Below are 26,747 nucleotides of genomic sequence, written 5' to 3' on the forward strand. Positions count from 1 at the left end.
AAAGACACTTGCTCCTCAAAAGGAAAGTTATGACAAATCTAGGCACCATACTAATAAAAAAAACAAAACTAGGCACCATATTAAAAAGCAGAGATACCCTTTTGCCGATAAAAGTTCATATAGTCAAGGCTATGATTTTTTCCATATGGATGTGAGAGTTGGACCATAAAGAAGGCTGAGTGCTAAAGAATTGATGCTTTTGAACTGTGGTGTTGGAGAAGACTCATGAGAGTCCCCTGGGCTGCAAGGAGATCAAACCAGTCCATCTTAAAGGAAATCAACCTTGACTATTCACTCGAAGGACTATTGCTGAAGCTGAAGCTCCAATTCTTTGGCCACCTGATGTAAAGAGCAGACTCCATGGAAAAGACCCTGATGCTGGGAAGAAAAAGGGCAGGAGAAGAAGGTGGCAACAGAGGATGAGACGGTTGGATGGCATCACTGCCTCCACGGACATGAGCTTGAGCAAACTCTGGGAGACAGAGAAGGACAGGGAAGACTGGCATGCTGCAGTCCATGGGATCACAACGAGTCAGACACGACTTAGCAGCTAAAGAACAACAAAACCTGTATAGATTCATGACTTTTGCTCATCCATCTTTTCTCTTTCCACCTCTACTCTCAACACAGTCTTGACTGTGGATTTCCACAGGAGGCTTCATATTACAGTAGCTGGAGAAACTAAGTTGCTTGTGAAATAAGTTTCGTGAAAGCCTGAGAAATGAGAAAAGGGGAGCAGAGACAGCCAGTTGCAGATGAGGTGGCTGTCAGCAACAGCCTGCCACTACATGCGGTAAGACTAAGAGTGAGCCACTAAAACATTTAAAATGGGTTACCAACAAGGACAGCACATGGAACTCTACTAGAGGTTATGTGGCAGCCGAGATGGGAGGGGAGCTTGGGAGAAAGTGGATACATGTGTATGTAAGGCGGAGTCCCTTTTCTGTTCACCTGAAACTACCACAGCATGGTTTGTTCATTGGCTATATCCCAAAAGAAAATAAAAAGTAATGTTTTTTTAAATGAGTGAGCCACTATCCTCAGATCCAGAAAGGAAGACTTCAGAAGTAGGGAGAATTCAACTAAGCAAATATCAGAGCAGTTATCTTTCCTTTACCATGTTGCCAATGGAGATAAAAAATGTGCTAGCCTTAGCTGGTGTCAGTCTGAGACCCTGGGAGGCCATATGAAAACAATATTCAAATACCACTGGGCCCCAGCAGGAAGCTCCAGACAAGGGGCTGGCAGAGAAGATTGAAATCTGCAAGGCGCAGGGCTTTCTTTCCCTGGAGGAAAAAAAGAGAGGGGGCATGCTAATCCCACAGATTTCATAAGGTTTCTGATTTACTAGTCTCTCAGATGGCTCTGTGGGGGTTTGTCATTTTGATGAGAAAGCCTTGTTGTAAAGGTTAAACATGCTAAGAAGCATGAAGTGATCTCTAAGAAAGATTATATCTTCTTGCCAGGGAGACAGCTGCCCAATAGCTCACAGAAGGGGTCCTTTAAAGAACTGCACACCCAGGGTTTTGGCCCCAAGTCCCAGTTGCACTTGTCACTTCAAAACTCCCTCTGTTGAGCTGGGTTTATTTGTCGTATGGAGTAATGTGACTTGGTTGATGAAAGAAGAGAAATGTACGTGCCTTTTCTCTCCATATTTCTTCCCTCCAAATCAATTGCCAACATTCTAAATAAATTTAGCAACAAGAATAAGACTGGAGACTAACTGAATGCTTGTGTTACAATGCATCATTCTATTGCTTCGTAATCCATGGCGACATTAGAGGGAAAATACACATTTCTTTTTTTTCATTCTTGAATCGCTGAATTCTAGATTCAGAAATGGACACACTGGTTTATGATCTCTGAGTACGATATACACTTTGACTCTATAAAAGAGGCTGTCCCAAAGCTAATGAAACTGCTGTTGATATTCTCAGGGGTAAATATGGGAACTGAAGCTGGGAAAGGTTGGGGGCGGGAGGAGAAGGGGACGACCGAGAATGAGATGGCTGGATGGCATCACCGACTCTGTGGACATGGGTTTGAGTGAACTCCGGGAGTTGGTGATGAACAGGGAGGCCTGGCGTGCTGTGATTCATGGGGTCGCGGAGAGTCGGACACGACTGAGCGACTGAACTGAACTGAACTGAACTGAAGAACAGAGGGAAAATAAATTACACATGTTCAGAGTGGGACCAGTATATGTAGGTGATTCCTAACTATATCCCCTCACTGCTCTCTCACTCTTCCCCACACGCCCTAAGTCCCTCCAACTCATTTGAGATGGTTGAGTAGCCCAGGGAAAACAAAAACAGGCTTCTAAAACCAAACCTGTGTTCTTCTCCAGTCTTGGTTACTCTCCAGCTGTGTATGACTGGTAAGTAAATCCTATCAACATGGTCCCTTAAATATCTATTGGATGTATCCCCAAAATTCAACCTCCATGCTCCCATCACACTTTGGACTCTTATTTCCCACCCTGAACTAATATAAACGCAAACTGAACTATTTTACACTGGTCTGTTGGCCTACTATCTCCCACATTTCATCTATCACTTGCCAGAGGGATCTCACTTTGTTGTTGTTTAGTCGCTAAGTTGTGTCCAAAATGGCAACCCACTCCAGCATTCTTGCCTGGAGAATCCCATGGATGGAGGAGCCTGGGAGGCTGCAGTGCATGGGGTCGCAGAGTCAGACACGACCGAGCGACACTTTCTTCTTTCTTTCTAGACTGCAGCCTGCCAGGCTCCTGTGTCCATGCGATTTCACAGGCAAGAATACTGGAATGGGTTGCCATTTTTTTCTCCAGGTCTTAGTTATCTGATTGCTAAAAATGGCGTGCCCACTATAATGTAAGGTCCAATTTGTGGGGAGAACAAAACAAGCTCCTTTACAACTGGTCTTGCCACTCCTTCAGCCACACCTTCTAAAACATCCCCTCAAATCCCTTCTCTTCATTTCCTAAGTCTTAGATTCCATCTATGAGGAAAACGTACTGTTTCCAGAAGACATCCCTGCATATATGTTCCTTCTGCCTAGAATACTTACCCTGCCTGGTCTTTCTAGGAGATTCCTGCTATACCACCAAGCCTCAGCATGAATGTCACCCAATCTCTGACACTGTGCATAATATTTCTCCTTGCATTATTGATATGTTTATGAAAAATATATTACAGTCAATTCTCTTGTATCTCTAGTGATCCATGAAGTCGCTGGCACACAGTACTCAATGGATGCCTTTGAATGAATGACTTGGGGCCTTCCTTATTTTCTTCATTGAGAAAATGAGGTTGAGATTATGCAGCCTGCAGAATGGATGTGAGGGTTAAATGGCCCAGTGTAGAGCAGGCAGGCATATATTAATAATATCTCTCAATAAGGTTAATTTTCCTTTCCTTTTAATTCAGACTGGAGCAAGGAAGGATTCATCTATCTGTGAAAAGACACATGAAGCCAGAGATGCTAAAAAGAAAAAAAAAAGGCTATGACAATCCCCTTGTGTTGTATTTTGAAGCACCTGTTTCTCATAATTTTGTGATATCTCAATTTGTTGCATCCATAATGGGCAGATGTCTTCTGGCAGTTAAGCAGCTTTTAGCAAAGGCAGTAATAAAGATGCGAAGTGGCAATGTAAGTGACCGCTATGTCTCTGCATCCAACAGCAGCCCAGCCCAAAGCAGGTGTGTCACACTTCTGAGCAGCTGTCATACACTGCCTCAAAGTACTGACCTGCACATCCTCAGGCTGCACACAGGCCTAGCTGTAGATTTTCTGAAGATCTCCAGAGTCCCCAGCCTGTCCTTCTGAGACTCCAGGAGTTTCAAGCTTCTAAAACTGCTAAAACCTTCTTTACTTGCTGTCTTCTTTAGAGTAACAGAAGGATCCATGATCAGGGGTATCTCAGATCCCAACCTGATAGAATAACACTTAGGGGTTCATGGACTCTGGGACAATTTCCTGGGATCATACAACCCTGCACCTGTGGAAAGGGAAACTTGGAGAACAGGAAAAGAAACAAGAAGAGGCTGAATCTGAGCAGTGCCATCATCACCACTCAAAAAATGGGCAGGAGACCTAAGACATATCTTCAGAGAAGACATACAGATGGCCAGGAAGCACACGAAAAGATGTGCAATATTGCTAATTCTTTGTTTCTGTTCAGTTCCTAAATCATATGCTAATTATTAGAGAAATGCAAATCAAAACTACAATGAGGTATCACCTCACACAGGATGGCCAACAAAAAGTCTATAAACAATAAAGCCTGGAGAGGGTGTGGAGAAAAGGGAACCCTCCTACACTGCTAGTGGAAATGTAAATTGGTACAGCTACTCTGGAGAATAGTATGGAGGATCCTTCAGAAACTAATAGAGCTTCCATATGATCCAGCAATCCCATTCTCAGGCATATACCTGGAGAAAAACATGGTTCAAAAGGATACACGCACCACAATGTTCACCACTATTTACAGTACCCACGACAATGCAAGCAACCTTCTAGGTCTGTTAAAAAAGTAACCGTAGTTTCAGCTTCTGGTTCAGGACGGTGGAGTAGAAGGACATGCACTCATCTCCTCCTGCGAGCGCACCAAAATTGCAACTAGCTGTTGAACAACCATTGATAGGAGGATACTGGAATCCACCAAAATAAGATACTCCATGTCCAAAGGCAAGGAAGAAGCTTCAGTGAGATGGCAGGAGGGGTACAATCATGACAAACTCAAATCCCATACCCACTGCACAGATGACCCACACACTGGAGAACAAAAATACTAAAGAAGTTCCAGCACTATTGTGAAGGTTCTGAACTCCACATCAGGCTTCCTAGCCTGGGGATCCAACAGAGGGACTGGGAATCAACAGGGAATCTGGCCTTGAGGGCCAGCGGGATTTGAGTATACAAATCCCAGAGGACTGGGGAGAATCAGAGACTCCAGACTTGAAGGGGATAAAGAAAACTTTGCTCTCATCAAGACCCAGAGGAGAGAAGCAGTGACCCTACGAGAGGCTGAATCAAAATCACCTGCTAGTGCTGGAGGGCCTTCTGTGGAGGTGTGGGCCAGCAGGGGCTCACCACAGGGACAGGGGCACTAGAAGGTCCCCCTTGGCATAAACCCTCTTGGAGTTCACCATCAACCCTACTATAGAGCCCCAGGGATGCGTATCCTCAGGCCAAACAACTACCATGAAGGCAGTACAACCCCACCCACCAACAGATAACTGGATTAAAACTTTACTGAGCAAGGCCCTGCCCACCAGAGCAAGACCCAGATTTTTTCCAGTCCTTCCCATCAAGAAGTTTACACAAGGCTTTTAGTTTCATCCATCAGAGGGCAAACAGAAGAAGCAAGAAGAAGCAGTCTCACAGTGGCTAAAACAGAAATCATATTACAGAAAGTTAATCATGATGAAAAAGTAGAAAGTTATGTCCCAGATGAAAGGACAAGATAAAAACCCCAGAAAAACACCTACATGAAGTGGATATAGACAACCTTCCAGAAAAAGAATTCAGAATAATGATAGTGAAGATGATCCAGAAGCTGAGGAAAAGAATGGAGGCAAAGATTGGGAAAGTGCAAGAAATGTTCACCAAAAACCTAGAAGAACTAAAGAACAAACAAACATGAATAATATACTGACAGGAATCAACAGCAGAATAACTGAGGTAGAAGAACAGATAAATGACCTGGAGGACAGAATGGTGGAAATCACTGTTGCAGAACCGAATATAGGAAAAGAATGGAAAGAAATAAAGACAGCCTAAGAGATCTCTGGGACAACATTAAATGCACCAACATTCACATTATAGGGGTCCCAGAAGGAAAAGAGAGAGAGAGAAAGGACCTGAGAAAATATCTGAAGTGATAACATCTGACAGCTTCCCAGCGATGGGAAAGAAATAGCCAACCAAGTCCAGGAATCACAGAAAGTTCCAAGCAGAATAAACCCAAGGAGGAACAAACCAAGACAAATAGCAATCAAACTGACAAAAATTAAAGACAGAGATAAAATATCAAAAGCAACAGAGGAAAAATGACAAATAACATACAAAGGAACTCCCATCAGGCTATCAGCTGATTTCTCAGAAGAAATTCTACAAGTTAGAAGGGAATGGCATGATATCTTTAAAGTGATGGAAGGGAAGAACCTACAACCAAGAATACTCTACCCAGCAAAACTCTCCTTCAGATCTGATGGAGAAATCAAAAGTTTTTCAGACAAGCAAAAGCTAAGAGACTTCAGCACCACCAAACCAGTTTTACAGCAAATGCTAAAAGGAATTTTTCTAGGCAGGAAACACGAGAGAAGGAAAAATCCTACAGAAAGTAAACCCAAAACAATTAAGAAAACAGTAATAGGATCATACATATTGATAATTACTTTAAATGTAAATGGATTAAATGCACCAACCGAAAGACACAGACTGACTGGTGGATGAAAACATGTGCATATATGTGCATTTCCATTTACCACATCATTCTGCTTGACCTCCCCAAATTGGATGTAATTATTTTATATTGTTAAGTTAATCATGTTCCTATTATGACTTGTAATTATCTTTTATTTTTTGTCTGGTTATGGACTGTGAAAACTGATAAACATCTTTTACTCTTGTGATTATGTAACTATTACTCACTTAATACTATTGTATCATGATTGGTCTACAGAAAAATAACAGAACTCTATATCACCAAAACTAGGATCTAATAGAACAATCTATAATCACTTTTTAAAATCCAGAAGCGTATCAGAATAATCTTGAAATTTTTTGAAAACTACAAATGCTTGAGGGAGGTTCAAGAGGAAGGGGGAAATGTATGCCTATGGCTAATTCATGTTGATGCTTGGCAGAAACCAACAAAATTCTATAAAGCCATTATCCTTCAGCTAAAAAAATAAATAAAATTCTCCCAATAATGAAAAAATAAAACAACAAATGCTTAGGTATTGCTTTTTTTCTCCAGAGCTCCAGATCTGTTTCTAATGAGCGCCCTTCTAATGAGCAGTCACATTTAAAATAAGTGGACTATATGATGATCTTTTACTTTTATTATCTGTTTCATGTTTTCTGTTTTATATGCAGTGCTTCTGTTTCCTTTAGTTTATGTTTTCCAATTTCTCCATTTCTTCTTTCTTTTGATGTACTTTCTCAAGCCTTTATCAAGTGTAGTAGAAAAGCTTTAATATACATATATAAATATGTATGATATATATTTTAGAAAATATTAATTTTTGCCTAACTAAAAAAAATTGACATTTTGATTTCACTTGTTAGATTTAGCATAAATATAATGCTAGATTTCTAATTAAAAATAGATAAGCAACGAGCAACAAAGGTTTACTGCATAGGGAACTGTAGTCAATATCGTGAAATAATCTATGACGGGAATAATTTCAAAAATAATATACGTGTGTTTGTATAACTATTCCTTGCTGCGCACCTGAAACAGTGTAAGTCAACTATACTTCAATAAAATACACACATTTTAGAAAAAACGAATTGCAGTTTCAGGGTGTGAATTTTAAATCATTATACTAGGCTCAAACACATCTTTATTAATCAAAGTAGGAACTGTTACCATCAACACATTTTTGCCAATGGGAAATGTTTCCTTATTCCTGTAGCGTAAAAATCCATGCTTCAGGATTTTATCAACTCTTAGAAAGCATTTTCTGCCTCCTGCTGGTAATGGAAGCATTTCCCCTGCAAAGGTTGAAGACGTGGTAGTCAGTTGGCGAAAGGTCAGGTAAACATAGTGGTTGAGGCAAAATTTTATAGCCCCATTTGTTCAGCCTTTGAAGCACTGGTTGTGCGATGTGCAATTGGGCATTGTCATGGAGAATCAGGCCCTTTCTGGCTGGCTGACCAACGCTGGCTGTCGGCATTGCAGTTTTTGGTGCATCTCATACATACTTCTCAGATGTAACGGTTTTGCTGGGATTCAGAAAACTGTAGTGGATCAGACTGCTGGCAGACTACCAAACAGCAACAATGACATTTTTTGGGTGCAAGTTTGGCTTTGGGAAGTGCTTTGGAGCTTCTTCTTGGTCTAGCCACTGATTTGGTCATTTCAGGTGATGCATAAAATCCACTTTTTGTTGAATTCTGATTGAAAAATGGTTCATTGTTGCACAGAATGAGAGGATGACACTTCAAAACAGCAATTTTTTTTTATTTGTGGTCAGCTCATGATGCACCCACTTATCAAGCTTTTTCACCTTTCCAATCTGCTTCAAATGCTGAATGACCACAGAATGGTACACACTGAATTCTTCAGCAATTTATCATGTAGTTAGAAAACGATCAGCTTCAATGATCCTCTTAACTGGTCATTGTCAAATGGCTGGCCACTGTGCTCCTCAACTTCAAGGCTCTCATCTCCCTTGCAAAACTTCTTGAACCACCACTGCACTGCATGTTTGTTAGCAGTTCCTGGACCAAGAGTGTTGATGTTGCAAGTTGTCTCTGCTGCTTTATGACCCCATTTGAACCCAAATAAGAAAACTGCTCAAATTTACTTTTTGCCTAACATCATTTCCCTAATCTAAAATAAATATAAACAGCAAGTAATGAATCATTAGTAAAAGAACGTAAAGGAAGAAATGCACATGAAAATGATGTATAACATAACCACATTAATTATTAAAGAGTGTATTCCAAAATCCCTTCCCTCATAGCTCAGTCAGTACAGACTCTGCTGAAATGCAGGAGACCCAGGTTCAATTCCTGAGTTAGGAAGATCCCCTGGAGAAGGAAATGGCAACCCACTCCAGTATTCTTGCCTGGAAAATCCCATGGACAGAGGAGCCTGGCAGGCTACAGTCCACAGGGTCGCACGAGTCGGACACAACTTAGCAACTAAACCACCAACCAGCATTCCAATATCAAAGAGCAAAGTTCAACAATGCAAAACCATATTTACTTTTGCACCAACTTAAATAAATGTCCATTCACAGATGAATGGATAAAGAAGATCTGGTACATGCACATGATGGAATATTACTCAGCCACTGAAAAGAATGCCGTTTGCCACAACGTGGAAGGACCTGGAGATTATCACACTAAGGGAAGTGAGTGCAGCAAAGACAAACATCACGTGATACAGATTATCTGCAAACTATTAAAAAACGATACAAAAGAACACATTACAAAACAGAAACAGACTCACAGACTTAGAGAAGGAACCTACTGTCACCAGGGGGGAAGTGTGTGGGGTGGGCAGGGATAGATTGGGACTTTGGGATGAATATGTATTCATTGCTATATTTAAAACACATTAACCAACAAGGACTTACCATATAGCCCAGGGAACTCTGCTCAATACTCTGTAATAAGCTAAATGGGAAAAGAATTTGAACAAGAATTGATACATGTAGGTGTATCACTGAATTGCTTTGCTACACACCTGAAACTAATGCAACATTGCTAATCAACTGTACTCTTAATATAAAATAAAAAATTTAAAAAGCATCAATGGATTAAAAAAGGGGGGACTTGTTGGTTGATAATTATATCTTCCATGGGGGCCTCCTTTCTTTAATACATGTATTTACTCACTGAAAGGGGGTAAAAAATGAACTAAAAAAGAGACAGCCTTTCAGTGATCTTAAGAAATACAAGAGTCTATTCATTAATCCATCAATTAAAACTTTTAAGTCATGGACCTGACGTATCCCCAGTATATCAAGGTACTTGTTTTCTTAGATGAATAAATCAGAGAGGTGACAACTTCCCTGCAGTGCTGATATAACTTAACCTAGTCTTCTTACCCAGAAAGTACTGCAAGGAGCAAGGACTAGCGTCCCTGCTCTGCCCTTCATTCACCTTTACCCCTCTACTCGGGATAAGGGGAGACATTGCCAAGCTGATGACATTTGAGAGTCACAGAGTTTTATAATTGAATGGGCCCTGGGAGAGCATGAAACCCAACTGCCTCATTTTATTTCTTCAGAACAAGGAAGCCAGAGGATCCAAGTAGGAATCTCAAAGTCTCAGATGTAAATAAAGGGCCTCGGTGTTCCGACGGAAATGGGGAAGAGCCTCAACGGTACTGAAACAAGGGAAAGCAACAAGCATGTTGATATTTGACCTTGGAGGCCAGGTTTTCTTCTGTTCCCACATCAGTGTCAGTCTCAGCAGACCCCCATAGACCCAGAGCTGTTTTTAAAGTACAGCTATCATGGTGGACCTATTTTGCTTTCTAATTGTTATCTCATTCTTTCCTATGATTATTCCTGGATCATTGCCCTTGGTGGATTGATAACAATTTGCAGATTACTCCTCCAACCCCTCCATTAGACTGTGAGCTCATGAAGAAGTAAAACCAGGTCTTCTACAAACTTTTATCCTCACAACTTAGCTCACTAAGCCTGGTAGAGACAAAAGGTATGGAATCACTATGTGAAAATGAAGTGAAAGTGAAAGTCACTCAGTCGGGTCCAACTTTTTGCAACCCCATGGACCGCAAAGTCCACAAAATTCTCCAGGCTAGAATGCTAGAGTGGGTAGCCTTTCCGTTCTCCAGTAGATCTTCTCTACCCAGGAATCAGACTGGGGTCTCCTGCATTGCAGGAGGATTCTTTACCAACTGAGCTGTCAAGGAAGTCCTAACTACATGAATGTTGTAGTTAATTCCAAAGAAGTATCACAGCTTCATTTCCTACAACCAAAAGCCACTGGAACTAAAGCTACTTAAGAATGTGTTGAATATTTAAACATTTTAACAATCTCACTTCAATACCCTAAGGAAGGCACAAAATGAATTTGAGTCTTTCATAACATATGACATGCTATCCAGTTTTCAAAAGAAGAGATCAATGTAGGTTGACTTAGGATTATGGTAGTAGAGAGGGAGAGAAGTGGACGGATGTAGTCTGGGTTTAGATGAGGAGATGAGAGGAACTTGCTGAGACTGAACGACATGGGAGAAGACAAAACCAAGGGAGATGCCAAGGACAGTGGTGAAGCCATTTACTGAGAAGGGAAAAACTACAAGTAAAACAAGTAGTCTGAGTCAGGGAGGAGGAACTAAAGATTTCTGTTTTTCCATGTTATGATTAAGCTAGCTATCAGGTATCCTGATGAAAACATCAAGGAGACAACTGGATATTGAAATCTGCAGTTCCAGAGAGAGTTCTAGGCTGGAGAATTTATTTGGGAATTACCGACATATAGAAAGCTGATCATCGAAGAATTGATGCTTTTGAACTGTGGTGCTGGAGAAGACTCTGGAGAGTCCCTTGGACTGCAAGGAGATCCAATCAGTCCATTCTAAAGGAGATCAGTCCTGGGTGTTCATTGGAAGGACTGATGCTAAAGCTGAAGCTCCAATACTTTGGCCACCTCATGCAACGAGTTGACTCACTGGAAAAGAGTCTGATGCTGGGAGGGATTGGAGGCAGGAGGAGAAGGGGACGACAGAGAATGAGATGGCTGGATGGCATCACCGACTCGATGGACATGAGTTTGAGTGAACTCCGGGAGTAGGTGATGGACAGGGAGGCCTGGCGTGCTGTGACTCATGCGGTCGCAAAGAGTTGGACACGACTGAGCGACTGAACTGAACTGAGATAACCACAGCAACAGATGAGGACACACAGGGCAATGTACAGACCAGGAGGAGACCCAGGATAGGGAACTGGGACCCCCCCTCCAATATTTAATAACCTCGTGGGATGTGTGTAACACAGAGCTGGAAACTGTGGGAAACACAAATACCCAATGCACTGTTTTTCTTCAATGACCTTATAATACAACCTCTTTCATGTATAAAAAAAGGGAAGCCTACTCAATGTAATGGAAAGTACAGAGAGTTAGGAGTCAGGAACCATGAGTTTTAACCATTCTACTGCTGTCCCAAGTTAAAATGACTAACTTCTCAGGGTTTCCAATTCCTCACTCACAGAAATAAGGATTAGCTGAATCTGCCAGCTCTACTATTTCCCAATGTCCTGATTTCCATGTGGCAACCAAATGACACACTCCAGGCCCCTCTAAAGGCAGGGTACCACTCATTGCTGCTCCAGAAGCACACAGAAGCCATCAGAGGGGATGGCTGAACGTGAAGTCCCCAAGCAGCTGCTGCCTGCAAGCTTTCCCTGTTGGAACCGGGTCATCTGATAGAACTCAAAATATCTGCATTCTTGGTTTTCAGCTGGAGTTTATGTCAGATCACTGGGATCCCAGGGAGCAGTGAGAAGAGCAGATTGACCCTCTCTATCACATTTTCTTCATTCTACAAATTAATATTCTCAAAGGCATCCAATTTCCATGACCCTAGGAGATATTTTATCAGACAGAAGTAGTCCAGGTGGGTGGCCTTATGGGTCAGGGTACCCCAGGCTTAACCATGAAAGGGCATCAAGAAAGCGGTTCGGTAAGATCCCATACTTACACAGTAGGTCATCATTTATATCTATTCTAGGTGACTACCCACCTAGACAGAGCTGACTGGTAGGACAGACAGATGAACTAAACTGGGCCAATCAGGTTCTTTTTGAAAAATGTCAATTATGCATGAAAAACTCCAGATACTGTAGGTCAAGAAAGATGCATCACTTCAACTGCAGCACCTTGGGGTCCCTAGAGCCGCTCTGCTTCTTTTTCAAGGCATAGGTTTTGAGATCATCATTTGATCAATAACTCTCTAGGTAATCATGTATGACAAACCTAGATAGCATATTAAAAAGCAAAAGCATTACTTTTCCAACAAAGGTCCATATAGTCAAAGCTATGTTTTTTTCAGTAGTCATGTATGGATGTCAGAGTTGGACAATAAAGAAGGCTGAGCACTGAAGAATTGATATTTTTGAACTCTGGTGCTGGAGAAGACTCTTGAGAGTCCCCTGGACTGCAAGGAGATCCAACCAGTCAATCCTAAAGGAAATCAACCCTGAATATTTCTTGGAAGGACTAATACTAAAGCTCCAATACTTTGGCCACCTAATGCAAAGAGCTGACTCATTAGAAAAGGCCCTGATGCTGGGAAAGATTGAAGGCAGGAAGAGAAGGGGACAACAGAGGACGAGATGGTTGAATGGCATCACTGTCTCAATGGACATGAGTTTGAGCAAGCTCCGGGAGTTGGTGATGGACAGGGAAGCCTGATGTGCTTCAGTCCATAGGGTCGCAGAGTCAGATGCGACTGAGTGAATGAACAACAAATCATGTGGGAAGTCTCACTCCTTGACTCTGTTAGCCACTGTCAGTTCTGAAGCTTGCAACCAAGAGAACCCTATCTAGTAAGTATCAGTCTCCCCATTTTACAGATGAAACAGACTTGGAAAAAATAAGAAATATGTTGTATACTTCCAAGCTATTGAGAGAACCAACTTTAGGAAGTAGGTCCATCTGATTCTAAAATTCATGCCATTAACCACTAGGTCATCCCAAGTCTAAGTACTGGAGTGCAGGTTATTTTTGTCATAGAAATGAGTTTGTGCTGAGTCCTGTTTTATTTCTTGCTAAATAAATGATGGCATGCATTCAGAAGAAGCCATCTAGGGAAGGGGATAGAATCTGTAGCAGCCTAAAACTGAAGTTTGATGGTCCACAAATAAATCCACAACCTTGCCTATGGACACTTTGTCCCCACTAATAAACTACAGTTTGGCTACACTGACAAGGAGAAGATGCCTATGTTGTCCCACGTCAACTGATCATCCTACAATAGATAAGACAGAATGTTTCCTCTGTACAGTAGGACTTTTAAAATGGCAAGCAGTCTTCCAGCAGATGCATTTCAATCAAATAGGTATTAAATAGCTACAGCAGGCCTTAGCTTTTTAGGTCATGGATAGGTCTCCCACAAGACTATGATTAACAAAGAACAAACCAGAACAGCCACAGTTGAACAACTGGGATGGGTGAATCTATCTACATCTCCTTAGAACAGTATCAGATCATGGTGAAAAAAAAAATCTAAATGCAACATGAAACCAATTGTTATATGTCAAAATTTAGAGTTGCTGATCCTCATACATAGTAGAAGCACTCTTGCAAAGGTATAAGGAAGAGTCATCCATTTTTACTACCAGAGGAAGATACTCATGAAAATTAACTTTAATCTTATGGGCTTCCCTGGTGGCTCAGACGGTCAAGAATCTGCTTGCAATGCAGGAGACCCAGGTCGGATCTCCTGGAGACTCTGGGAAGATCCCCTTGAAAAAGGAATGGCTGCCCACTCCAATATTCTTGCCTGAAGAATTCCATGGACAGAGGAGCCTAGCGGCTTACAGTCCATGGGGTCACAAAGAGTTGGACATGACTGTGTGACTAACACTTCCATGTACTCATATAGGTCCTAGTTCCCTTGTCCTTATTCCCTTGTCCCAGGCTGACAACTTTAACCTGGGAGTTGTATCCAAGACGGATGTGCTTGCTCACTTTGCTTGGATTCCTGGCCATTTGGTGTCTTCCCAGAGCCATCCCTAACTCTGATTTTTCTCTGAATACTGGTTTTCAGCATCCTGTCTCTGCTTTCTCCATTTTATATAAACAAGTGTCTCTTTCAACCATTTCTGTTGTGTGGCCAATGGCACCAAGGGACTGATGCTACTATGAAGCCCAAATATAGGACAGAGTTGGGGTTAGATGGACACACTGCCTCAGGAGTTGTCCTGGTCTTCTCAGATTTGGTACAAATGATTTTCAGGCTTAGTACTGCTTCTAGAAAAAAAAAATTAGAGAATTGTAAATTGAATGAACACATTGATGGTGTTATGGTGGGTGGGGCAGCACTCCGTGCCAAAGAGGATGGCAGTCTTGCATAAAGAATGTTAACACTCACCCTTTACCACTCTTCAGAAGTGCCTGAAATGGCTTTTGAGGGTCAGAGACAGAGAGAAACCATAGTTTTGTTATTAAGAGATTTAAAAAAAATCCAAGTAACCTCAGGTCCCCCTTTCCCAACCACTCATCCATATAGGCGTGGCCTCTCCCATCTGCTTGCCCTTCTGATCCCCTAAGACATCAGGCCTGATATCTGCCACACCTTTGCACACTTCCCACCTTTCCCTCTCCCCAAAGACTATACACCCCGTGATCAAAATCAGGGGTTATGTCAGTTTCCTTTTCCCCTTCATTCGCAGCCTCTAACGCAGGGCCTGGAACAAATTCAGGCTTCAACAAATGTCTGCTGCACGTATGAAAAAACGAACAAAAGAGACTCAAAAGCATCTCCGCTGACGAATCAGTTTCAACAAAGAAAAACAATGTCACAGGGAAACTATTTTCTTTGCCAGCAAAGTAGAGTCCCACCATTTTTACACTCCACTGACTCATTCTGAACACGGTGTCGGGAACAATACAGGGCCAGAAAACAATTAGCTGGGGAACAAAACAATCAGTGGACCCGTCTGGGATTTGAGCGACGTATAGATCAAATGTCTTTAATTTGCCAGCTCCTTCTCATTTGGCCACAATGGATGATTTTTGGCTGCACTGTACCAGGAATAAATGTCCCTCATATATCCCCAATCAGCTGCCGTTTAATGACTAGTCAAAAGTGACAACATAAAAGGTGCAATGACTTTCATTGTATTTGGCAAACCTTGGACCAACCTGCACCGATTTGCCCGTGGAAAGGTGATCCCAGGGACACCTTGCACAGCTGTCTCCAGTCACTGCTACTTGTCTTCAGTAATCACAAGGTCCTTGAGTTGGAAAGAGATGTCTGATGGGATCTTGGGTTCTTACACTACCTTCCTTAACAGTGAACCATCCACAATATCCTGACTTCTATCCAAATGGTCTCATGTATCACAGTGGTCAAATGACCTTTCTATTTCCCCAAACCAGCAACTGAGATTGTCTACCCTAAAAAAGAGATTTGGAAAGCGTTCAGGAGCTCGACAGACTGGCCAGCCAAATGAGGCCCACTTCTGTTCCAGATGGCCGCCTCCTCATCTCAGCTCATGTTTTGGGGTCGCTGCTCTGAAAATTCAGTGAATCTGAATTTAACTTCCATGAGCCCCAAGAAAGCTCCTTTTCCTTTATTCCAATATCCAGTGTCCTCTTTTTTGGTCCAGCTGTAGTGAAGGTTTGCAGTTCTCTTGAAAGGCATTTTAGCTAGCTATATGGTTGACCTCAAAAAATGAGTCCTTAAAAACCCTTGACTGGTTACCCAAGCCTGTTCCAGGATCCCTTCTCATCACCAGACTTCTGCAACTTGAACAAGTCTGGCCACTGGTATACTTAAGAGATGAGGCCCTGTATGTCCCTAATCAGGAAAGTCTTCTTTGAATTCCCATGTTCTCCTAGTAGTTCAGCCCATGCAGGTGTCCTGCATCATCTATACAAGAAGCAAATATCTATGCTTCCTGTATAGATGTCTCACCTCTTCAGCTAAATAAATGATAAGCTTCTGGAGGCAGAAGCTATGTCTACTCCAGACACAGTATTCTCGAAGCTCTAGAGCTATGCCCTCAACAAAAACTTTGTTAACTGTTTAAAGTATCCTTTCATATAAAATCAAGCTAGACACTTCATAGACAGTCAGCTGAATTGTGTGTCCTTGGCATGTAAAACAATTAACCAAGCTGCAATCTGGACAGGGCTTATAGACTGGCATTTCTGTACCTTGATGTTATCTCTTTGCTTAATTTTATCTCTGCCTTTTACCCAAACATTAAATTCAGTGCAAATGTAAGAAGTTAAAGTGGTAGATGGTCTCTTCTAAAGGATCAGCCCCCACTGTTTGTTCCCCAACATTTCACCACCTTTCACACCCTTCCCCCCACCCTCACGCCCCACTCCATTTAGTTATGGATTCTGTTTGGTTCCTCAACTGTGCCATGATCTCCTACGTCTTGGCACACAACGTCCTTCCAATCTAAGACATGGTTTTCTCCCACCTTGGCAAGCTAGCTATTACACCTATTTCAAGTCTCAACCTACATATTTCTTTCTTGCAGAAGCTTTCTATGAATCCCTACAGTATGTTGGATCCCCTGAAAAGGAATCCCAAACTTTTCTGTACTTTCCCGTTAATGATGTTGATGACAATAATTATGACCATAACAATCACTGACATTGACTATACGCTTTCCATAGTGCAGTAGTCTATTGACTCATTTAATCATGATTAATAGCAGGTAGGAGGCTTCCCTTGTGGCTCAGCGGTAAAGAATCACCCGCAATGTGGGAGACCTGGGTTTGATCCCTGGGTTGGGAAGATCCCCTGGAGAAGGGAAGGGTCAACCCACTCCAGTATTGTGGCCTGGAGAATTCCACGGACTGTATAGTTCATGGGGGTCACAAGGAGTCAGACACGAATGAGTGACTTTCACTTCACTTCACTTAGCAGGTAAAGACAGTGAAAGTGAAAGTCACTCAGTCATGTCCGACTCTTTCAGACCCCATTGACTATACAGTCCATGGAATTCTCCAGGCCAGAATACTGGAGGGGGTATCCTTTCCCTTCTCCAGGGGATCTTCCCAACCCAGGGGTCAAACCCAGGTCTCCCGCATTGCAGGCAGATTCTTAACCAGCTGAGCCACAAGGGAAGCCCAAGAATACTGGAGTGGGTAGCCTATCCCTTCTCCACAGGAGCTTCCCGACCCAGGAACCGAACTGGGGGTCTCCGGCATTGCAGGCAGATTCTTTACCAACTGAGCTATGAGGGAAGGAAACTGATTCTCTCCATTTCAAAGAAAAGGAAATCAAGTCTCAAAGATATTATCTTGAGTTCATATTTCTCTACAAAGGCCACATTTCTCACCCAGTCTTGCCCCAGAATTCATGTTCTTAACCAACACACCATTGCCTCATAAAACTCAACACGTTAGTGATTATTTATTTAATAGCTAACTATTCCACTAGGCAGCAAGTTCCAAAGAACAGGGCTGGGGCTATTTTATTCTATAGTGTATTTCTAAACCTGATCTGAGAGCTAGCCCAGAGAAAGCACCCAAAAAGTATGAGTTCAAGGAACAAATGAAACAGCCAGTTGGTAAGCCCACCCAGAATCCCCAAAGAAAAAGTATTGGCCTTCTCAAAGAGAAGATGGCAAACACTCCATCAAAAAAGCATCATGACCAAGCTCCTATTTATGCTAATTTCCCTCTCTAGGATTCAATCCTAACCAAATCGAACCAAACATCCAGATCTAGAAAGGGTGTCATCTGGAAAACAGTGAACCCAAGAAAATTCTCCTCCAGAAGCACGCAAGCACAGGGAGGGCCAAAGGAAGTGTCCACGATAGCAAAGGAAGCCCAGGCACGTCTCCCCACTCTCACCCAGCGTATCACCGCGCGACTCACCCCGCTCGCAGGTCCGTCCCCAGTAGCCTGTGCCCGTGCAGTCGCAGATGAAGCGGTTCCAGCCATCCTTGCACACGGCGTTGTTCTTGCAGGGGTAGCTGTCACACTGCTTGGCGCTCATCCGCGAGCAGGAGGACTTGACGCCCGCGGCGTTCTGCATTTCCGCCAGCTGCCGGATGTTCTTGCTGCGTCCGTCGATGAACAGGTCGCGGATGCAGCCCACGTAGCCGTAGTTGAGCATGGCGGTCCAGAGCTCGGTGGGGAGGATGAGGCCAGCGCGGTTCTCCGGCAGCCCGCCCAGGTACATGTCCCCCTCCAGGTCGAGGATCTCGCTCTCCCCGCTGGCGGTGAACGGCGTGCGCCTGCTGTTCACTGATATGGTACCTGGCACGGGAGGATGAAGACAAACAGTAAGCTCACAGCCCTCCTGGCATCCCACGTGAGCCTCCCAGTTGATGAACCGAATGAAAGGAACCTAGCGGGTGAGATGGGAGAGCAGCCTGTCCCGGCTAGGAGAGAAACATGTGAGCAGGGAATGAAAGGCCACAAAATGGTAAAAAAAAAAAAAAAAAAAAAGAACAACGCAGGCTCTTTGGTTCTGGCCCCTGCCAGCTAAGATAGCCGAGCCCAGAGGAAGACCCAGGACAATCCCAGTGGCCAGTGCCTAAAATCCTCTTTTTTTTTTCTACCTAAAAGTCTTGGCTGAAAGGTTGCATGCCATATAGGTTGACAGCAGCACCATCCCTTCCTGTGTTTAAATCCTAGCTCTGCCACCTACTAGCCAGATAACCCTGAAGAAGTGACTTCACTTTTCTGGTCCTCAATTTCCTCATCTGTAAAATGGGAAAGGAACTGTCCCACCTCACAGGTTGGCGTGATGGTTACGTGCATGCATTATAAGTTGCTTCAGTCACGTCCAACTTTGCAACCCTGTGGACTGCAGGCAGATGAGCTCATATATGTAAGGTGCTTTTTACTCTGTACCTAGGACAGAGTCTGTAAGTCCCGCCCGAGTCTTCACCACTGGCTCACCACTGCCAGAAGGATGGAACTTGCTCTCCCGTCTCTCTCTCCATGCGCTGATATCCTCTGTACTTGTCTTAGGTACCAGTCCAGCCAGTATGTATTTTCAACACTCATTGCTTTTGATAAATTTTAACTGAAACATGTTTCTTCATGTGTTCACTTAACAAGTACGTATTGGAACCTGTTCTATCTCTAGTATAGTTCTAGGCACAGACATGAATTTGACAGCAATGCCCCTACTCTCATGAAGCTGATGTTCCAGAGCAGAGGAAGAGAAAAGAAATAAATCACTAAATAAACAAAAGAGACGGACAAATGGCAAGTGGGAAAAAGGCAGTTAAATGGGTACAGCAGCCACAGCAGACAGGTTCTGCTTTCAAGTGGACGGTTGGTAAAGGCTTCTCTAAGCAGGTGACAGGTAAGCTGAAACCAGAATGCCGAGAAGGATCCAGGCATGCCAAGTCCAGGGGGAGGAAGAATGTGTCTGCCACCGGGAATGGCACTTACAAAGGCCCTGGGGTAGGCAGGAGTGTGGCTACAGTCGAGGATGCCAGAGGAAGTCAACAGGAGATGAGATCAGAGCTGGACTGGGCACACGAGATCACAGATGGAACCCTGAGCCTGACCTGGGAACTTGGGGTCCAGTCTTAAATGGCTTTCTAACCCTGCACCAGTCCCTGAACCCAATTGCAGATCAATTTCCTAACTGAAAAATCAAACTTATATCTGAACGTCATGCCAAAACTTTCAAAAATTTAGTCTTCTCAAAGTACTTTATTGGTGCCAGGATAACAGGGCCATCCATCAGCCAGCTTTGCCTCATCTGCGTCTCAATTCCCTCGGCTATGACAGACAGCCTGAAGGGTCCGGGAGATCAAATGAGATCAAGAAAGTGAAGCACACTCTAAATCACAAAGTCTACCCAGAGGTGGAAAGCAGAAAGAGCATGAGGGGCCACTGGGGAGCTAAGTTAGTCCTGCTCCCCCAACTCTGCCTTGCAAATTTTCTCCTGGAGAAACCAGCTTTGCCTTTTTGCTTTTAAATCTTTTTTTTAAAAACCTACATAACAATAAGACTCTCCCGGCCACCATTTTTAGTACTTTCTGTGCTTTTCTGGACTCAAGCTTCAGAATAATCTTGTGGCTGACGTTCGTATTTCCCCTATTTTACAAATTAAGAAACGGACGCACGCCTCAACATCTTCTTTCTTGGACAGCTTGCTTTCTTTACCCACCACATTCCATAGAAAAAATCTGATCACCAACTAACAGCAAGGAGCTTCTATTGCCAAGTGAAGAACAGCACCTGGAACCGATTTAAAAAGTGGAGCCTTAAGCAGTTCATCCTGAGCAAAACCGTCTAAGTGTGTGACCACAACTGCTTTGCGAGTCAGTCCCCCAGTTGGGGAATGAAAAGAAAAGGTTCCCAAGATCACCTCTCATTCACATTCCTCAGGACGAGCAGCAGGCACCGCAATTAGATGCGCTTAACTTGTTATAGGGATTCCCAGAAGGCTCAGGGGTAAAGAATCTGCCGGCCAATGCGGGAGACACAAGACATGCGGGTTCGATCCCTGGGTCAGAAATAGCCCTGGGAGTAGGAAATGGCAACCCACTTCAGTATCCTTGCCTAAAGAATCCCATGGACAGAAGAACCTGGCAGGCTAAAGTCCACAGGGTCACAGAAAAGTCAGACAAGACTTAAGGGACTAAACAACGACAACAAAATGTTTCTATAACTATTTGTTTTAATTTGGTCTGTTCAACCTACTGCATAATTGCATTCATGTCACATGCTAGCAAAGTAATGCTCAAAATTCTCCAAGCCAGTCTTCTTCAAGTGAAACAAGAAATTCCAGAGGTTCAAGGTGGATTTAGAAAAGGCAGAGGAACCAGAGATCAAATTGCCAACATCCGTTGGATTATCAAAAAAGCAAGAGAGCTCCAGAAAAACATCTATTTCTGCTTCATTGACTATGCCAAAGCCTTTGACTGTGTAGATCACAACAAACTGTGGGAAATTCTGAAAGAGATGGGAATACCAGACCACCTGACCTGCCTCTTGAGCGATCTGTATGCAGTTCAAGAAGCAACAGAAAGGACTGGACATGAAACAACAGACTGGTTCTAAATAGGAAAAGGAGTATGTCAAGGCTGTATATTGTCACCCTGCTTATTTAACTTATACACAGACTACATCATGAGAAACGCTAGGCTGGAGGAAGCACAGGCTGGAATCAAGATTGCCGGGAGAAATATCAATAACCTCAGATATGCAGATGACACCACCCTTATGGCAGAAAGTGAAGAAGAACTAAAGAGCCTCTTGTTGAAAGTGAAAGAGGAGAGTGAAAAAGTTGGCTTAAAGCTCAACATTCAGGAAACTAACATCATGGCATCTGGTCCCACCACTTCATGGCAAATAGATGGGGCAACAGTGGAAACAGTGACTGACTTTATTTTGGGGGGCTCCAAAATCACTGCAGATGGTGATTACAGCCATGAAACTAAAAGACGCTTGTTCCTTGGAAGGATGACCAACCTAGACAGCATATTAAAAAGCAGAGACATTACTTTGTCAACAAAGGTCCGCCTAGTCAAGGCTATGGTTTTTCCAGTGGTCATGTATGGATGTGAGTGTTGGACCATCAAGAAAACTGAGCGCCAAAGAATTGATGCTTTTGAACTGTGGTGTTGGAGAAGACTCTTGAGAGTCCCTTGGACTGCAAGGAGATCCAACCAGTCCATCCTAAAGGAAATTAACCCTAAATATTCATTGGAAGGACTGATGTTGAAGCTTCAATATGCTAACCACCTGATGCAAAGAACTGACTCATTGGAAAGACCCTCATGCTGGGAAAGATTGAAGGCAGGAGGAGAAGGGGACGGCAGAGGATGAGATGGTTGGATGGCATCACTGACTCAATGGACATGAGTTTGAGTAAGCTCCAGGAGTTGGTGATGGATGAGGAAGCCTGATGTGCTGCAGTCCATGGGGTCTCAAAGAGTTGAACATGCCTGAGCGACTAAACTGAACTGGATAAGAACAACATACTGGAAAATACCCTCACTATGAAATTAAGTTCTTCATTTCTTAAAAAAGCCTTCCTCTGAAATTTCTTCAAATCTAAACTCGTTTAAAGAACAATAGACCTGAGTGTAAATATTCAGAAAGTGATCCCCAGGAAATGCGTTAAGAGCCTTTTTTTTTTCTTTTCAATTGTAGTATTTCCCATCTCCACAGCATGTAAAGGACAGGAGTGTCTCTGATACTGTATTTCTTCCGTGGTACATTGTTTAAAAAATGAGTTTCTATCAGGTTTAAATATTTTTAAATAATCTATTGACAAGAACATATTGTAAAACAAAAAAATTCTAAAAGGTAATATGGTGATTGTGTTCTTACTAAAATAATTTGATTATAAAAAATTACTTATGAGAGCTAAATTACACTGTATAAATGTCACTTTTAAAACTTGCAAGTTTGACATAACTTCTAAGACCCGTTTTTGTGTCTCTAAGTCAGAACTGTACATGAAACAACAGACTGGTTCCAAATAGGAAAAGGAGTGCGTCAAGGCTGTATATTGTCACCTTGCTTATTTAACTTATATGCAGAGTACATCATGAGGAACGCTGGGCTGGAAGAAGCACAAGCTGGAATCAAGATTGCTGGGAGAAATATCAATAATCTCAGATATGCTGATGACACTACCCTTATGGCAGAAAGTGAAGAGGAACTCAAAAGCCTCTTGATGAAAGTGAAAGAGGAGAGTGAAAAGGTTGGCTTGAAGCTCAACATTCAGAAAACAAAGATCATGGCATCTGGTCCCATCACTTCATGGGAAATAGATGGAAAAACAGTGGAAACAGTGTCAGACTTTATTTTGGGGGGCTCCAAAATCACTGCGGAGAAGGAAATGGCAACCCACTCCAGTGTTCTTGCCTGGAGAATCCCAGGGACGGGGGAGCCTGGTGGACTTCCGTTTATGGGGTCTCACAGAGTCGGACACGACTGAAGTGACTTAGCAGCAGCAAAATCACTGCAGATGCTGATTGCAGCCATGAAATTAAAAGACGCTTCCTCCTTGGAAGGAAAGTTATGACCAACCTTGATAATATATTAAAAAGCAGAGACATTACTTTGCCAACAAAGGTCCGTCTAGTCAAGGCTATGGTTTTTCCTGTGGTCATGTATGGATGTGAGAGTTGGACTGTGAAGAAAGCTGATCGCCCAAGAATGGATGCTTTTGAACTGTGGTGTTGGAGAAGACTCTTGAGAGATGGCTGGATGGCATCACCGACTCTGTGGACATGAGTTTGAGTGAACTCCGGGAGTTGGTGATGGACAGGGAGGCCTGGCGTGCTGTGATTCATGGGGTCGCGGAGAGTCGGACACGACTGAGCAACTGAACTGAACTGAAGACTAATTATTTTGTGTCCCTTTTGAATTTTTAAACTTCTAATTAACAGTGAATATGAAAGTATTTCTGAATAAAAATAAATCTACATTTTAAAAACATATTAAATGTTATGCTGCTTTTATATGAAAATTATTTTTTTGTTGTTTAGTCGCTAAGTCACGTCCAACTCCTTGCAACCCCATGGACTGCAGCATGCCAGGCTTCCCTGTCCTTCACTATACCCCAGAGTTTGCTCAAGCTCATGTCTGTTGAGTTGGTGAGTCCATGCAACCATGTCATCCTCTATCACCTCCTTGCTTCTCAGCAAATTTTTATAAGCTGTAATCAAATTTATCAGTGTGTGTTGTATTTAGTAGCTGAGTCATGTCCACCCCATGGCCTACAGCACACCAGGCTTCCTGTTCTTCACTATCTATCTCCTGGAGTTTGCTCAAATTCATGTCAGTTGGGTCGGTGATACCATCCAACCATCTCATCTTCTGTCACCTCCTTGTTTACTCAGTAAATTTTTATAGGTTTTGATCAAATTTATCAGTATGTCAAAGTATTAACCAATGCCATAGCACCCAAGTATAAAATTAAAGTGTTTTGTAATCAAAACTTGTTTGTCAAAAAATTGGTTTACTGATGGTTCTAACCAGACAAAATAACACCCTACTTGAAAAAGCAATTGGTGTTGAGAATAAACAGAAACAGATATGTGGCAATTTTACACGTCCTAGACTGTCTGTGACTCAGATAGGTGACATTTAAGCTGTGCCAAGGTCTAGGTTAGTCACTCATGAAAGCCGTCAACCATGACCAGTCCAAAGACCCAATGTGCATGGTCTTAAAAACTAGCAGGAGTGTTTCCTTTATAATTCTCAGACAGCTTTCTCGCTCCGCCCCTGCCAACATATTTACAGATAAACCTTGAAAGATTTGGCCTCAGAAGAAATTAAGTTTGTGTGTTTTCTGCTTAAAAAGAACAAAATGCTCATTCTTGCCCAACAAGGACATTTCATTTGAAGCCTCTTGGTTCCGATCAAATTTCAGGCAATCAATAAGGCAGCCTGCTGGACAATAAACTATCCAGGTCTGCAATCTGCCACCCGTCTGCACTTTGCACAGAACCTAAGCGGCTCCTCCTAAGGGCAACACTGCTCATCTCCACCATCCCTCCAGCTCTGGGAGGATGCAGAAGAGCCATCCACGCATGCCCGGCCATCCCTGGCTACAGCCTGTTAGGGGAACCTACTGCTTTCTATTATTGGCCAAATGCACCCAGAAACAAAAATGTCCAAAAGGAGGGCATTTTTGTGTGCACCAGGAGAGTAAAGCCTTCAAAATATGGCAAACAGAGTCGAGACATTTCTTGAGTATGATACTACCTAAATGGAGAATCAGGAAATAAATGCGAAATTCAAATGCTCTAATTACTACTTGGGGTTAAATGTCCTTTCTGATGGCACAGGATGTGACCTTCACCACCACATGTCCACAGAAAGCAGGCAGACTGTTCAGGCATTCCAAAGCCTCAGCTTCTCTATTTGCATTTCCCCACTCCCATCCTTTGTTACTATTCCAGAGTGGCTATGTACTGCCTGGGGCTAGCTTGTTTGATCCATGGCTGCAGAAACAAAGCCATTTGAAGCAAATGCAGAAGGTTACGAAGAGGAAGGGAGAGTTAGTGAGGTCTGAGCAAACAGTGAAATATAGGCTTTTACACCAAAGGAAGGCTTTAAATTGAACATGACTTCAGGAAAAATCAATTTGTCTTTTCCTTTCTTGTCATAATTTTCCCCTGCAATATGACTCTTGACAATTATTGAAGGGTGTATCGTTGCATAAACCCTTGCACAGTGTGGCTTATTCTACAGGAGTAATCACATAATGCAGCATCTGTGATGTCACAATTGGTTTCTATGGTGATAAGAAAAAGGAGAATAAGAAGAGAAGGGAAAAAAAAAATCCCATCACACCAGTGACATGACAGTCACTTTGGTAGCAGTACGAATGCTCCTTGTAAAACCATCCTCAGTCCCAGGGTCTCAGAGCTATCACGGAAACCATTGTGCAGTGAGTGACAGGGGAGATGAGGAGAAGAATGTCAGCCTTTGATAAGACAGGTGTCTTGTTCGGCAACATCTTACAACAAGCATTAAGGAGAATAGCAGAAGAATCAGCAAGTGCAAACATTAAAAAAAAAAAAAAACTATAAGGAAGGGGAACTTTGCACACACCCTGCCTCTTCCTACCTGATCTGCCGTCTCGCTGAATATCCACGTGGTACCATTCCCCATCGTTGGCTTTCTTCTGTGTGGCTTTCACTTTAATGGTGCCTGAACCCATGTCGAGCAGCAGGTACAGGTTGCCATCAAGGAGTTCCACAGCAAAGAAGTCCACCTTGGTGTTCTTCTGGCTCCGAGCATCCTTTCTCTCTTGGGGCTTGCCGTGAGTGAAGAGGATCAGGCCGTTGGGCTCAGTGGTGCGAAAGTCAAAGGAGATAGAGCCCATGCGTTTGGTGTTCCACTTGGGCAAGCTGATGTAAGCCTCTGGGGTCTCAAAGTTGATGGGGTCCAGTGTGGCCACATTCTCACACTTGAATACCACCTCACCATAGATCTTCATCTTGGTGTCCCCAATCCTGGCCAAGCGAGACAGCTCCAGACGGATGTCATTATTCTTATAAACAACCTGTCAAAAGTCAAACAAGTGCCAAATGAATCAATCTTGCAAGCTGCAACCACCCATCGCTCACTGGGAACTCAGGAAAAAGGCCCGAGAAGAAGCTTCAGGACACAACAGTCTGAAATAATACAAGAAGCATGAGACACGGCACTTGAAAAGCACCTGCACAAACCTCTGAGGTCCACACAAGCCCTGAATAAGCCCCTGTATTTCCGCTGTAGTCCTTTGTCTGTTTCCTTCTGGCCGATTTTTTGCAGCATCAGAAAGTTACACAATGCAAGCAGAAATCAAAAAAGACTGAGTTGCACAGACACAAATACTTCCAGAGATATTTACTGACGTGTCCTCAGTAAAAGATCAGAAACAA

At 43.0% G+C, this 26,747-nt stretch overlaps 1 protein-coding gene across 9 annotated transcripts in view; it reads right to left on the reverse strand.

The window, feature by feature from the left end:
• NRXN3 (neurexin 3) overlaps positions 1–26,747 on the reverse strand; it is a 1,766,916-nt gene that overhangs the window by 1,231,547 nt on the left and 508,622 nt on the right. For all 9 annotated transcript variants that reach the window (XM_088840264.1, XM_088840266.1, XM_088840265.1 and 6 more), the window contains 2 exons: positions 25,948–26,386; positions 18,262–18,645 (listed from right to left, as the gene is read on the reverse strand). In XM_088840264.1, coding sequence (XP_088696390.1) covers positions 18,262–18,645; positions 25,948–26,386 — 823 coding nt within the window. The remainder of the gene's footprint in view (positions 1–18,261; positions 18,646–25,947; positions 26,387–26,747) is intronic.

This window comes from Moschus berezovskii, chromosome 9, assembly GCF_049115385.1.
Source record: "Moschus berezovskii isolate FMDL1 chromosome 9, NW_MosBer_1.0, whole genome shotgun sequence".
NCBI lineage: Eukaryota > Metazoa > Chordata > Mammalia > Artiodactyla > Moschidae > Moschus > Moschus berezovskii.